The sequence below is a fragment of the Odocoileus virginianus genome, chromosome 3 (assembly GCF_023699985.2).
Source record: "Odocoileus virginianus isolate 20LAN1187 ecotype Illinois chromosome 3, Ovbor_1.2, whole genome shotgun sequence".
In the NCBI taxonomy this organism is placed as follows: domain Eukaryota; kingdom Metazoa; phylum Chordata; class Mammalia; order Artiodactyla; family Cervidae; genus Odocoileus; species Odocoileus virginianus.
In genome coordinates, this window is record NC_069676.1 from 10,082,472 (window position 1) to 10,098,068 (window position 15,597).

A 15,597-nucleotide genomic window follows, 5' to 3' on the forward strand; every position below is an offset into this window, starting at 1 on the left:
AAAGAATTTAAATAAATAAATAAATTTTTAAAAATACAGACAAATCCAAATTCTTGTGAAAAATATTGGCCGTACATAAATACACAGAGAACAGTACCATGAACCCCTCATGAACTCATCACCCAAAGACAACAAATATCAAGATTTTGCCTCACTTCATGTTTCCTTTTGTTTTTTATTTCCTTGGTTTGTTTTTCTTGGCCAAAGTATGTTAAGGCAAATCCCAGGCAATACATCAGTTCACTGCCATATACTTAAGTCTGCATTGCTCAAAATATGGGCACTTTCTGGGACTTCCCTAATGGTCCAGTGGTTAGGACCTGGTTCTTTCAATGCCGTGACCTGGGTTCAAACCCTGGTTGAAGAACTAAGATCCCACAAGGCACAGAGAGTGGCCAAAAAAGGTGCTTTCTTACATCACCCCAGTGACATGTTGACATCCAACCACCAGTGGTTCCTGGGAGTCATCAAAATCCCAGCCAGTAATCAAATATCCACGATTCCTTCAGAAATGGCATCTTACAGGTTGTTTTGTTTGAACCAAGATCCGTACATGGTCTAGATTTGATGTTAAGGCTTTTACTCTAAGGCAGTTATCTTCCCTCCTGCCACTGATTCTGCAGAAACCAGTCCAGTTGCCCTAAGGAAGGTCTCACATTCTGACTTTTGCCTGGTTGCTTGCTTAGGGTATCATTTAGCTGGTTTCTCTTTTCCCCAGGTTTACTATACATGAATATCAGCTCTGGAGTCACAATCCAGTTGATGATCTAGTGGAACTCTGCAGAGCTGTCAGCTAGCACGAAGTTCTCTCTCGATGCCCCAGGCCATCCCTCAGCCCCCTGGTTTGCCTCCTGGTATTCTGACAATCCCAAGAAGGAGCCCTCGCTCCTTCCTATCACCATTTCAAAGCCAGCTTTCAAAACTCAAGTGTAGGGAGAGAGAGATGTTAGAAGTCACTCCTTCCTAATCCACATAATACTGATGATCTCAAGGCTTTTACTTGTTAATAGCTATGTACTGGACTTCCAAGGTGGTGCAGCAGAAGAACCTGCCTGTCAGTGCAGGAGATGCGGGTTTGATCCCTGGGTGGGGAAGATCCCCTGGAGTAGGAAATGGCAACCCACACCAGTATTCTTGCCTGGGAAATCTCGTGGACAGAGGAGCCTGGTGGGCTACAGTCCATGGGGTCACAAAGAGTCAGACACAACCCAGCACACATATGCAGTTATGTATTATAATGTGTTTCCTGAAAATAGATAACTAGTCCCGAAAAACAATGATTTAAAACTTTTTTGTTGGTTTTTGCTTAAGATCAGGCTAAGTAAAAAGAGTTTGTTGAAAGAATAGTAAGCAAATAGTAGTAGCGATGGTGAGCTGATATAGGAAAGCTCGTGGAAGCAGAATGAAAATGACCGAAGCTTGAGAAGCATTGTCATTAACAGATGAGGGAGGCAGCAGTGGAGGGGCTCTGGTGGAACAAAGCTTATAGCTTAGCTCCAAGCATTAATACTACAGTGTCAGCTGGAAGCCAGACCTGGCAAGAGGTCTGGCGGGGAGCTGGGAGCTGGAACATTAGCCATTTACCAGCCAGTGCAGAAATATTCATTCCAGTATTCTCTCAACCTGAACTGCTGTACTGGTGCATACCAGCTTAGAATCATCACACGTGTCAGATTTGGGGGCTTGGAGGTGAGGCCAGTGCATAGGGACCAACCCCAGGGTCCTGGATGATGTATGTGACAAGTAGACATTCTCAACCGATGCTTTCTTGTGAAACTTTCTACAGTGATGGAAATATCCAACATCTGCACTGTCCAATATTTTAGCCACCAGAAATGGGACTAGTGACAGCAGAACTGAGTCTTGTTTTATTTCACTTAAATTTCTTTTTTATTATATATTTATTATTCTTGGCTGTGCTGGGTCTTCGTTGCTCTGCGTGAGCTTTCTCTAATGGCAGTGAGTGGGGGCTGCTCTTCATTGCAGTGCAGACTTTTCATTACAGAGGCTTCTCTTGTTGTAGAGCAAGGCTCTAGGTGCATATGCGTCATAGTTGTGGCACTCAGGCTTAGTGGCCCCACAGCATAGGAGATCTTCCCCAGTCAAGGATCGAACCTGTGTCCCCTGCATTGGCAGGCAGTTTCCCAACCACTGGACAACCAGGAAATCCCTTCATTTCAATTTAAATAGTCACACATAGCTGCCTAAGTAGTGTGTAAAGTTGGCCAAGTGGAAAGGAGTCGTCTTCTCCATGCTTCTGTTTTTCTCTCAGTAGCTTTTGGACAAGGTTAAACCAGGCAGGATTCAGTGAGGCGCAGTGAGGGCTGGAAAGTCTGGAGAGGTGAGGGGAAGTGGGTAGAGATTCTGAGTGGGTGGTTCCCTGTTCATGCCGCCCTTTGCCCAGCCAAAGACGCTAATCTTACCTTCTCCCCCTTCCAGGATGACACAGAACCATACTTCATTGGAATTTTTTGTTTCGAGGCTGGAATTAAAATCATCGCCCTTGGATTTGCCTTCCATAAAGGCTCTTACTTGAGGAATGGCTGGAATGTGATGGACTTCGTGGTGGTGCTAACAGGGTGAGTGGCCTGTTCTGTGTTTCTCAGAATTATCTTGAATGATGAGAACTCTGGAAACATAAGGATTGGTGTCATCCAGGCTGGACTCAGAAATGCTGAGCCCCCGTATTCTTCACTGTGCTTCTGCCTTCTTACCCAACCCCCCTCACCTCCTCATCTCGGCTGTAGATCATAGCAGATGCTTTCTGTTACAATTAGAATAAGAGCTTATTAGAATTGACTGCTTCCAAAGTGCTTTGCGTGCATTCTCTCATTTAATCCTCACAACAATCCAATGAATTAGGAAACATTAATATTCCCATGTGAGCGCTGAAGAATCTGAAGCATAGAAGGAACTTGCTTGCAATCACCCAGCTAGTGAGTGATGGAGCTGGGATTTGAACCTGAGATGATGTCATTCCGGAACTCAAGTTTGTAACTATTGTGTGCACGTGGTCCTTTTGCTTTGCTTGGGGGAATACCTTGCCTTTATTTTAAATTGGTAAATGCTTTTTGAGGACTTCAGGGTGCGAGAGATTGTGGTGGGACTATGGAGAAAACCAATTGAAGTAAGGTGCAATCAATGCCTCTGAGGAGGTTTCAGATCTGATACAATGAACCAGAGGTAAAAGGTGAAGGTATATATACTGTCCACCCTGTATAAGGTAACTCTAGCTGCTGTAACAGCAACAACAAAATCCAAAACTAGGTAATGACTTAAACACAACAGAAGTTTTATTTCTTGCTCGTTGAAGGATCAAAACAGTTGTCTCTCATTGGCAGGCTTCTCTCCTCTGCACAGTGATTGAGGGACGCAGGCCCTCAATGTACACTGTGGTTCCCTATTGTTGACTCACAGATTGGGTCTGCTTGTCTACGGGAAATCATGGAACAGACATGAACGTGGATGGTGATGCTTGGGGCAGGGAGGCGGTTGTAGAGTCCTGGCTGGAACCTGGCTCATAACCTCTTTCACTGATACAGACTTCTGCTCAAATTCAGGCACATGCCCATACATGGCTCAGGGAAGCTGGGAAACAGCACACTGTGCTTAGAAGGAAATGGAAATGGATTTGATGGATAGTCAGCCAGTCTCCATTACTGACCCCAAAGCCCTTTATCCAGTCCTATTACAGGCTTTACCGTTTTGTAATGATTTTGGACTCCTTTGCTTACCTACTCCTCCCCTCCGAGCTAAGTCTATTTCTTCTCTGCCAAGAGCCCTATTCACTGGGAGACATTCCTCATAGTTCTCCTATACTAGAGCCCAGTATTCCTCTATGGGACTATAATCCTCTATGGGATCATTTTTTTGGTGGGGCTCCAAAAATCACTGCAGATGGTGATTGCAGCCATGAAATTAAAAGACACTTATTCCTTGGAAAGAAAGTTATGACCAACCTAGATAGCATATTAAAAAGCAGAGACATTACTTTGTCAACAAAGGTCCATCTAGTCAAGGCTATGGTTTTTCCAGTGGTCATGTATGGATGTGAGAGTTGGACTATAAAGAAAGCTGAGCACCGAAGAACTGATGCTTTTGAACTGTGGTGTTGGAGAAGACTCTTGAGAGTCCCTTGGACTGCAAGGAGATCCAACCAGTCCATCCTAAAGGAGATCAGTCCTGGGTGTTCATTGGAAGGACTGATGCTGAAGCTGAAACTCCAGTACTTTGGCCATCTCATGCGAAGAGCTGACTCATTGGAAAAGACCCTGATGCTGGGAAAGATTGAGGGCAGGAGGAGAAGGGGACGACAGAGGATGAGATGATTGGATGGCATCACCGACTCAATGCACATGAGTTTGAGTAAACTCCGGGAGTTGGTGATGGACAGGGAGGCCTGGCGTGCTGCGATTCATGGGGTTGCAAAGAGTCGGAGACGACTGAGCGACTAAACTGAGCTGAACTGATGGGATCATTTCTGTGTGGGAATCACAGTTTTCCTTACGGTGTCACAGTTGTCTTCTGTTGTTTAGTCGCTAAGTTGTGTCCAACTCTTTGTGACCCCATGGACTGTAGCCTGCCAGGCTCCTCTGTCCATGGGATTTCCCAGGCAAGAATACTAGAGTGGGTTGCCACTTCCTTCTCCAAGTTCTCTTCCGTGGGATTCTGTTTCTCCTCTAGGCCCTGTTGCTGCTCCAGGTCCTTCCTCTCTTGGCAGATGCCATGGGTCTTAGGGTCCACACTGTGTTGGCTGGCCTCTCATAATTCAGGTTTTTTAAATGTATCAGTTGTTTCGAAGCAATGTTGCTTCTCACAGAAGGAGCTGTGTTGGTTGGGCTATTTTGGTAGAGGCTTTCAGATCTGAACAGTCTGTTTTGAGAGCTAGCCCTAGTGTTTTCTGATGGGGGCTCTATTTGCTCTGCCCAAGGTCCTTTGCCTCATGACCTCAGAAGGTTCCTTGGACGTATCATGGCATGGAGCACTTTTCTCTTTGCTTACTAGGAAACTTGTGCGTGCAACAGTTCAGTGGTTGACTTTGTTGTTGTTGTTTAAAAATGTATGATAAAAAAAGCATGATAGAAATAATCATTTCTAAAAAGGTATAATAGGATAATTCTAAAAGAAGTGGAGAATCATATAACAAATGCCTGTGTATGCAAATATTCATTCAATGACTATTGGGCGACTACTATATGCTCTGGAACATAGCAGTGGTCAAAACAGACAAACATCCCTCCTCTTATAGTGCTGGCATTCTAGTGGTGAAGAAAGACAAGATGCATGAATGAATACAGTATCTAGTGTGTTAGATGTTGATGAGATATTTTTAGAGAAAAAATAAAGCAGAGAAGGAATGGGATGCATTATGGGCAGGAGGGCTAGAAGTCAGGGAAGACTAGCATTGGGGAGGTGGTATTTGAATGAAAACCTGGAGGAAGTGAGTGAATAAGCCGTGAGGATGGCCGAAGGAGGAGAGCGCCAGGCAGAGAGAGCAGCAAGTGCAAAGGGCCGGAGGTTGAACTGTGTCTGTTGTGTTTGATGAACAGTGATGAGGCCAGCATGCCTGGAGCAGGGTGGGCGAGGGGAAAAGTGGAGGAGGTGAGGACAGGGAGGTGATGGGGACAAACCGCCATCAAAATCAAACCTTTACAAGATTAAGAATGTGATATTCCATTCGAAGACTACCTGTTCAAGTAGATTAACCTTTACACAGGTTCAACAATATATCATTTGATTTTCTTTTATCTTTTCCCTTTTTTCTTCAATCTGTAACTTTAGGAAGATCTAGTAAAAAGGTCTTATCCATACTTCACTGAAGGTTCTTTTTGACTAAGAAAACAGTATATTTCAACTGTCCTTGAAAGCACAGTAAGTTGTAGTAAAATATACAACCAATAAAAGTGAACATATTGGTGACCAAAAAAAGCAAAACCTTTATGTATAGCATAGAGAACTCTAGTCAATACTGTGTAATGACCTATGCGGGAAAAGAATCTAAAAAGAGTTGCTATGTGTATATGCAAAGCTGATTCACTTTGTGCTATACCTGAAACCAACACGGCGTTGTAAATCAGCTGTACTCCAATAATAACTTTTTTCTTAAAAATGCAACCTTTTTAATATGGTGTAAGTCCCTGCATTCCCTTTCCTGGCCCCATTCTTTTCTCTCCATCCAGAAGCACTTTTCTGAATTTTATGCTTATCATTTCCATTTATGTATTTACGCTTTTATATAAGAATATAAGAAGTATATGATACTTATGTGACAGTTTAATTAGATAAGTATATAAGAAGTATAAGGTTAATCTGCTTGACAAGAATGGTCCCATTCATCCATTTTCACTGCTTCATGGTATTCTGTGGTATGAACACTCTACCGTGTATTTATACATTTGGGTTGTTTCCAGCTTTGTGCTATTTTGAACAAAACTGTCCCCTCCTTCTTGTGTTTCTCTAGGGCATGTGCCCAGGAGTGGAATTGCTGAGTTGTATGCTCTATGCATTCCTAGCTTCACTAGATCCTGCCAAATTGCTCTGCAAAGTGGTTGTACAAGCTTATGCTCCCTGGGGGCTGACTTCTGTTGCCAGAGGCTGGCTTGACCTTGATGGCAGGAAGAAGCCTTCAAAACCCCTGTTTTCTGTAACATGGTTCTTGAAACACCTAGGGAAGCTCGCATACTGTTGAGCATATAGTAAGTCTCAATAAGTGATTAGTAAGTTGAAAGGCAGGGCTTCCTTGGTGGCTCACATAGTAAGGAAACTGCCTGCAATGCAGGACACCCATGTTTAGTCCCTGGGTCAGGAAAATCCTCTGGAGAAGGGAGTGGCACCCTGCTCCAGTATTCTTGTGTAGAGAATTCCATGGACAGAGGAGCCTGGCAGGCTGCAGTCCATGGGGTCGCCAAGAGTCAGACGTGACTGAGCGACTAGGACACACACACACATACACGTTGAAAGGCAGCCGTTTGATAGGTCAGTCTGCTGCCCGGATGTTTGGATCTACTACTCAGTTACAACAAGGTGATCTTTTTTTGTCAGTTCCCTGATATTTGATGAGCCTCTGGGGCAAAGTCTTCCTCTGGGGCAAATTGGTCCTAAGGATGCAAGCTCGTAGTTGGAGTTAATGGGATCCATGAGCCATCTGAAATTTCATGCCAAAACTGTGTGTGTGTGTGTGTGTGTGTGTGTGTGTGTGTGTGTGTGTGTGTATTTTCCTGGTCTGTAGTTTTCATCAGAGTCTCAGGGGGGTCCTGATTCGAATGCTACAAGGAGCCCCTGCTGTGGATTCTCTTCATTTCTTAACCCCCTTCCCTTTCCTTCTTTATTTGTCTTCTTTCTTCTTTTCTCTTGCTTTTGTCTTACTTCTCCAGTAATCAACCCTTCTTTCTTACTGTCTGGTGGTTCTGTCTCCTTCAAATTGGGCACATAGTGCAAATTATTACTTCAAATTCCAAGGGACTTTTGAGTCTCCTCTTGGGTTATAAGCCAGGAACAGAGAGAGAAGATTTTAGTGTCCCTGCACACCTAGACTTCTGTGCAATGTCAGCAATGGGGAAATGCAATAAACTCTTAATTTTGTGTTCTTGGGGGAAGGGGACTCCAGTGTATTAATTTGACATTGAAACAAAGATGACTTGAATGTGGGCTTTCTGATTAAAGCATCATGTTCTCATATTTCAAAGCAATCTGTAGCATTAAAATACCATTCACTTTTCATGGATTACCAAGGTTTTAGCCATCTTTTGGTGTGACATTTGGTGAAAAAGATCTTACCCATGGATTTTTGTGTGCTCTGTGTAGCTCAAAGCCTCAGAGACATTTTAACTTTGTAGTTGATCAATGCTATTTATAGCATTCTTCCCTCGTATTTGAAATTTGATCATTAAACTGAAAATGTGTAAGAGGAAGATTTGAGAAGCTTGGCTATATTTCTGAAATAACAGAGTTCTTACTGTAATGTTCAAATATATGTATATATTGAAGAAATCAGATAATACACTTGTGCATGTTAAGAAAAGAGACTGCAAATGCTGCCAGGGTAGGAGCGAAGATGATTATTTTTTTAATTCATGGGCTTAGCCCTGTACCTGACATATAGTAGGTGATCAGTAAAATAGATGTTTGCCAAGCTGGAAGGTGGTAACATTTCTGATAATCAGAGTGTTCTGGAAAAATCTGTTTTTGCCGTTGAGTCACTAAGTCATGTCCAGCTCTTTTGTGACCCCATGGACTGAGCCCCACCAGGCTCCTCTCTGTCCTTGGGGTTTCCCAGGCAAGAATACTAGAGTAGGTTGCCATTTACTTCTCCAAGAGATCTTCATGACCCATGGATTGAACCCATGTTTCCTGCATTGACAGATGGATTCTTTACCACTGAGCCACCTGAGAAGCCCCCTGGGAAATTTACCAAGCTATTTAAGGAGATGGGGACCATTGGATTGATACAAATAGTCAAACAGTCCAGGAGTCTATGATAGATACCCTGACATCAGCTAAGGCAGACAAGGGGCAGTTGAGTAGGTCTTTACCTGCTCTCATATTTTGTGACTATAAAAAACAAAGATTCCTTTCTGAAAGGTCCTATGAACAACCCCAGGCTTTGGGCAGTTTTGTGTTGAGGTCAGAAATGAGGAAAAGACTCAAGTACTTGGAGACCAGCAGGAAAAGATGTTGACTTTGTTTTCATAGCATCATTGAATGTTAGGACTCAGTGGACTCTGGCAGGTCCAACCCCTTTATTTTACTCACAGAGAGTAAAGACACAGAGAGGAGAAGTAATTTGCCCAAAGTCACATTGAGATGGTGGGTAATCAGAAGTCTTCTAAAATCAGAAGATATGTTCATGTCAAGGAGTCTTGGCGTCCCAGTTTGGAGGTCAGTGGGGGTGGTATAGATAACCAATGCCACCCCTTGGATTCCGTCATCAGAGCTTTGCCTTCTCTTTCCCTCTTTTCCCCAAATATCCAGCCTGTGATCCCTTTCTGGAGAAATAGGGAGCCTCAGAGAGCAATTCCAATTTCTCATTTTTTTCCTTAAATAGTTGAAGAAACTGAAGACCAGAAGGGTCAAAGTAACTTGGCTAGAATCACACACTTCACAAGTTCTCTTGCTTTTTTGACTAATTGAACAGTACATGTAGTTGTTCCTCAGCCTCTCCTGCGTTGCCTGCAAATGAAAACAGCATTCCAAACAACAACAATAAAGCACAACTAGCATTCTGACTCACAAGACTAACTAATGGCTCCTATAAATGCCAGCAACATTTTATTTTAATGTCTCTTTCCATTAATCCCCACCCCACCCCCCAGCAGAGGATCAGTCAGTCAGTTCTGGTACCAGAAAGATTCCCTACTGTGGCACAAATGCTTTTTGTCATTCAGAGAGTTTTGTCGTGGAGAGAGCATCGATCTTTTTAGTGTTCAGAGCATTTGGTTGTCATGATATTTGCTGAACCATGTTCCATCAAGAATCGCTTCACTTCCTAGCAGCAGGAGCTTGTTTGTCCATCTTGGAGCAACAGTGATGATAATGATGCTGGCTGCCATGATTTTTATTCTCATCATTTATTGAGCACTTACTGTGTGCCAGCACTATATTAACAATTTCATGTTTGTTATCACTTTTCAGTTTTGCAAGACCTTTCTTTAGAGGTGAATTTGAGGCTCAGAGAGACCAAACTACTTACAAACGGTCCCACAGTTAGTAAATGGCAGATTAGGATCTCAGCTGCCCTGCTCGGACACATCCCTAAGTCTAGGATATCCCTGGGTCAAGTTAAGTTCAGACAAAGAGCTATATTCAGCTCAGTATCCTTATAAACATAATACTTGTTATTAAGAACAGTGGCAATATCAACACTCTAAAACTTACAAGGCAGTTATAACATGATATACTGTATATATATAAATATATGTTCAGTTAATTCTTACAACCCTCTGAGTTAAGTACCATTGTTATCCCCATTTCACAGATGAAGAAACTGAGGCTCAAAGGACATCAATAACTTGCCCAAATTCACCTACCTCAAAATAGTGCATCCAGGATTTGAACTCAGGCAGATATGGATCCAGAATCCATTTTTCTTGAGTCCATTTTCCTGAAAGTCAAGTTTTTCAGGGAAGTCAGCAGACAGTCCTTCATTTTCTCCCTCATCTTGGGCTCCATGGTGGCAGGAAAGAAATGGGTAATGTAGGTTTACAAAAATGGGAATTTGGCATAGTCTACATAGCTAAGACCTGGGCCTCAAAGTCAGGGGACTGACTCTCTGCCACTGATGAACTTGAGAATGTGAGTTGGTCTCTCTGAACCTTGGTTTTCTCACCTGGAAAATATGAGTAATGAGAGTGTCTACCTCTTAGAGCTGTGGTAGGGGACTGTTGTTTAGTCCCTGAGTTGTCTCCAGCCCTTTTGTGACCCCATGGACTGTAGCCTGCCAGGTTCCTCTGTCCATGAGATTTCCCAGGCAAAAATACTGGGAAGAGTTATCATTTCCTCCTCCAGGGGATCTTCCCAACTCAGGAATGGAACCTGCACCTCCTGCTTGGCAGGCAGATTCTTTAACCCTGAGTCACTTGGGAATGGAGGAGGCAAAATAAGTGACAGATACTATGGCCTGCACCCCTGAAGCTCTTTGAGTGCTTCGTAAATGGGAGTTGGTGAACTGAAGGGAAAGTTAAAACAGATTCCTTTGGTGGAATGTGGTTGTTGCTGCACATGCCCCACTCTTTATTAGTTCATCTCATCTCTGGGTTTACCTGCAACTGTAGTGGGCAGTTCCTATGCAGCTCACCTCTTTGCACCTCCAGCACTCTCATCTTTGCATCTCTGATGCAGAGTCTTCTCCAGAATCATAGGAGTTTGTTCAGCCCACATGACAGACATTGGACACCAGCCAGGAGCAGCCCTTAACCAACGAGCAAGGATGCCTATGTATAAATACCCTCGCTTTCCCATTGTTCAGTGAGAAAACTCAGGGGTTTGTTCTACAGCCTCTTAAAGAGTCTTAGCAGGATTGAATCCCAGTTGCTCACAATGAAACCTATTCATTGGTACACACTTTACCAACTTTTTGCTTCACTCTCTTGTAATTCTGTGGCCTCCCAAAAGTCCTTGTCTTGGATCTCCTTTCAGAGAATCCCAAATCAACACAAGGAGTAATAGCCAGACGCCTAATGGGTTAGAGACTTCAGCACCCGGGACAGCGCCCAGCACACTGGCTTGTCTAGAAGTGTCCTTTCTCTCTCTGCCCCCGCCTGGGGTGGGGCAGGATCGAGAGAAGACCAGATGGCCAGGTGACGTTGTTCTGTACTGAGCTTCTTGGCCATTTTCCCTGTGTGGCTGGAGAAGACCTTGCCATCTATCTCTCTGCAGGTTTGGGGGCTGATAGAGGTCTTGTCCTCTTGAATTGCTGTGACAAATGCCAGCCGGCCTCTGAAGAGGCATCTGGTCACTGCTTCTGTAATTTTCAGGGCTAATGACTGCTTTCTTCTCACCAAGGCAGGGAGACAGCTACCCAGCAGGCAGAGGAAATCTCAATGGAAACGGGAAGCAAGTGGGTGCCTGGGGCCAAGGGAGAGGCTGCCAGCTGAAAAGACACTGTGCTTTGATTTATGCAAGGAGGAACTATAGGACCTGCTGATGCCGTGTTGTGACAGAGATTGTAGAAGCTGGACAGCCCCTCCTCTCTCCAAAAACCTGGGCCTGATCCAGAGACAAAAGGCTGTCACCTGCAGTGGGGTTGTGTAGTAGAAGGGTGAATGAGAACTGGGGAGAGGGGAGACGAAATCGAGGGGGGGTCATTTAAGAAAAACAAAGAACCCATTTTCATGACTTCTCTGGTTATATTCAACCCTTTGGCAATCTCATCCAACTTTAAGAGTTTAAATACTCCTAGGGATGTCACTGGAGGTCCAGTGGCTAAGACTCTGTGCTCCCGATGCCAGGGGCCTGGGTTCGATCCCTAATCAGGGAACTAGATCCCACATGCTGCACCTAAGATCTGGCACATCCAAATAAATACAAATTTTAAAGTATTTTAAAATAAATAAATACATACTCCTTCTATGTTGATGTTCCCCAAACTTACATCTCCAACCTGGACCTCTCTCAAAATCCCACTTTGGAGGAGGAGTTCACAGGCATCTCACACTCAAGACATCCAAAACTCAGCTCCTGATCATCCAATATTGCCCCTCCATCTCTTTCCCTGACAGAGAACAGCAGCTCTGTCCCTCCAGGAGCTCTGACCAACAATCTTGACGCCTCCTGGCTTGGACATCACAGTCATGTCTGACTCTTTGTGACCCCATGGACTGGAGCCCACCATGCTCCTCTGTCCATGGGATTTCTCAGGTAAGAATACTGGAATGGGTTGCCTTTCCCTTCTGCAGGGGATCTTCCTGACGCAGGGATTGAACCCAAATCTGCTGCATTGTAGGCAGATTCTTTACCATCTGAGCCCCCAGGGAAGCCCCCAGTTCTGTAGGCTCCAACTTACACACGCATTCAGTACTTATTCCACCCCTGCTTTCACCACCCTGGGCTGAGCCGTCATCATCTCTTGACTGGATTGTTAATCAATCCAGTGTCTGCCCAGGGCTCTCTGCTTCTGCCCTCTTCCCCACAGTCTATCAACACAAGCAGCCAGAAGGATCCTTTTAACACCTACATTAGATCAAATCACTTTTCTGCTCCCTTTTCTACTTTGGCTTCTCCACTGAGTGAACCATCCCACCTGTGGTTCACTCTGGAGAAGCCAAAGTCCTCAGCCTGGCCCACAAGGACCTGCCTGCATCTCCTTGCAACCTCATCACTCCCTAGTCTCCTTCTCACTCACTTGGCATCAGTTGCACCAGGCTCCTGTTTTTACTGTTCCTTGAACCCTTCAGGCAAGTTAGAAAACTCAGGGCTTTTGCACTTCCAGTTCTTCTGCCTGCTATGCTCTTTCCCCAGATATCTGCTCTATCCATCTCCTCATCTTCAAGACTTTACTCCAGGGTTCTCTGACCCCTTACTTACAATTTTAACATTCCCAGTGCTTTCTGTCCTCTCTCATTTATTGATTTTTTTCCACATACTGGCACTTTCTGACCAGTTGAGTACTCTACCTATTTATTTTTTGCCCATCTTCTTCACTAGGTCAAACACCATGAGGCAGGGATTTCATTTCTCCTGCTCAAGGTTGTATTCCCTAGTGCCTGGAGTAGTGCTTGGCACACAATAGTGAAGTGAGGTCGCTCAGTCGTGTCCAACTCTTTGCAACCCCATGGACTGTAGCCTACCAGGATCCTCAGTCCATGGGATTTTCCAGGCAAGAATACTGGAGTGGGTTGCCATTTCCTTCTCCAGTAAGTGCTCAATAAATGTTTCTGAATGAATGAACCAATCAATGGGACTTATGACCTACCACTGTTAAGGGAAGTTTCACTGAAAAATAAACTGATCCAGAGGTCGAGAAGTCCCTACCTGAATGCTCAAGTATGTTGGCTGGTCTAAATGAAATGGTGCAGTTTTGGAGGGCAGTAGGAGTGTCAACTTAATTAACTGTTGCATGTACTGGGGGCTGGAATATACCTACACCTGGTTGTGGTCCTACTCCAGGAGTTATGGCATATCTTTAGTGTCGTAGCTCTGAATGGACTAAAACTCCATTGAAATCAGCTTCGTTAGCTACCTTGCATCGATAAAGTGGTATAAATATGAACAGATTTGTGCAGACGGGGAAGAGCCTGATCAAGGGTGTGTTCTCAGGTTTACTGTGTGTGGTTTTACACAGAACCAGGCAGCTGGAGTACATTTTCTTTTTTAAAAAAATGTATTTCTTTCTTTTGGCTGGGCTGGGTCTTTTTTGCTGTGCGAGAGCTTTCTAGTGAGTGGGGGCTACTCTTTAGTTGTGTGCGGGCTTCTCGTTGTAGTGGCTTCTCATTGTTGCAGAAGAGGAATACAAAATGGAACGATAGGGAAAATTGACCTCACCATTCAATTGTTACAGTCTTCCTTTTTCTTTTTATATATGTGCTAATTCCATGTTGATGACTGCATGCAGGCTTCAGCAGTTGCAGCTCTTGGGCCCCAGAGCACAGGTTTAGTAGTTGTGACGTTTAGGCTTGGTTGCTCCGCAGCCTATGGGATCTTCCTACACCAGGGATTGAATCTGTGTCTTCTGCATTGGCAGGTGGATTCTTATCGACTGTACCACCAGGGAAGTCCTGGAGTACGTTTTATAAGTGTGTAATTCACCTGTGTGTAAATCTCTTTTGGAGACATCATGGCAAATGAGTATCGAATATTTTGTTCCCAAGAGTGCCTTCAGCCTTATGAAGCTTTGATTTCAGAAGTCAAGATTTTCAGGTGGTACCGAAGGGACACAGGCTGTGGGTTGTTTTGTTTTCACTGCTCCCAGGCACATTTGGAGGCCACCCACAGAATTTCAGGACATGAAACTCTGGCATCAGGGACAGAGGCTGGAAGGAAACCCAAGATTCTTAAGTCTTGCTCTGGGCATGAAAATGTAGCTGGTGCTGTTTCTTTTGCTTCATGTTGGTATTGTAGAGATTATAGGATATTAATAAGATTTAACAGACAGAAGGGATCGACTGGGAGGTCTTCATAAACTGGACTGGAGAGTTTATACTGGTAGGAAGTACCCTGGATGTTTTCAAAGAAGAAACCGGAAAGTGTGTAGCAGAATCACATCTTATGCAAATTTGACTTTCACAAAATCATCGATATGTAATTATCACATATATAAAAAGAAAAAGGAAGACTATAGTAATTGAATAGTGAGGTCATGTCTCCCAGTCATTCCATTTAGTGAACTTTTTCCAAAGAGTCAGCTGAAACCATTCATAGATCCCAGTACATCAGTTTGGAATGCTTTTTTTCTGCAAGTAACAGTAGAGACAACTTTCACATTAGAGGCTTGTGTCACCTGACTTAGAAACCCACCTGTCAGTGGACCAGGATTAGTGAGTAGCTCAGCGATGCCTTCTACCTTCCTCAGTGTGTTGTGTTTTCACTTCAGGCTTTCTTGCCTCAAGGTTGCAAAATAGCTGTCATGGCTCCTTCTCTCACAGCTTCCTCCAAAATCAGAAATATAATGGCAGAAAGAGAAAATTCCATTGAAGGCTTTTTTCTTTTTAATCCAGGAAATCTCCCTCAGAAGTTCCCAGCAGGCTTCCCCCTACATCTTATTGGTCGTAACTGGGTCACACGACCATTTCTAGCTTCAGGAAAGACCAGAAACGTGAATCTCTAGCACTTTTGCTGTTTTATGGGAGACTAGCTCTGCCTGTAGATAAGATGGAAGAGGGAAATGGCTGTGACAATTAGCAGTGTCAGATATGGCATGCTATTCTAATTCTTTTGTATCACACATTATACACTTATTACTGCTCAGGTTTAACCACACAAAACCATGTATACTATACTTTATGGATGATTTAAGAGTTTTTCAAATGTATTTTTGGAGTATATACAATTTTCCTCTTGCACACTGATGTCAGAACCATAACTCTCCCATGTAAGACAAAACATCAGTTTGGAGATGTGGGTTCAAACCCAGATTCTGCCACTAAGATACATGACTCTGGGAAA

The 15,597-nt window shown here is 43.9% G+C and overlaps 1 protein-coding gene across 7 annotated transcripts in view; it reads left to right on the forward strand.

Annotated features, from left to right (window-relative positions):
* CACNA1A (calcium voltage-gated channel subunit alpha1 A) overlaps positions 1–15,597 on the forward strand; it is a 370,739-nt gene that overhangs the window by 169,835 nt on the left and 185,307 nt on the right. For all 7 annotated transcript variants that reach the window (XM_070463180.1, XM_070463188.1, XM_070463192.1 and 4 more), the window contains one exon: positions 2,440–2,579. In XM_070463180.1, coding sequence (XP_070319281.1) covers positions 2,440–2,579 — 140 coding nt within the window. The remainder of the gene's footprint in view (positions 1–2,439; positions 2,580–15,597) is intronic.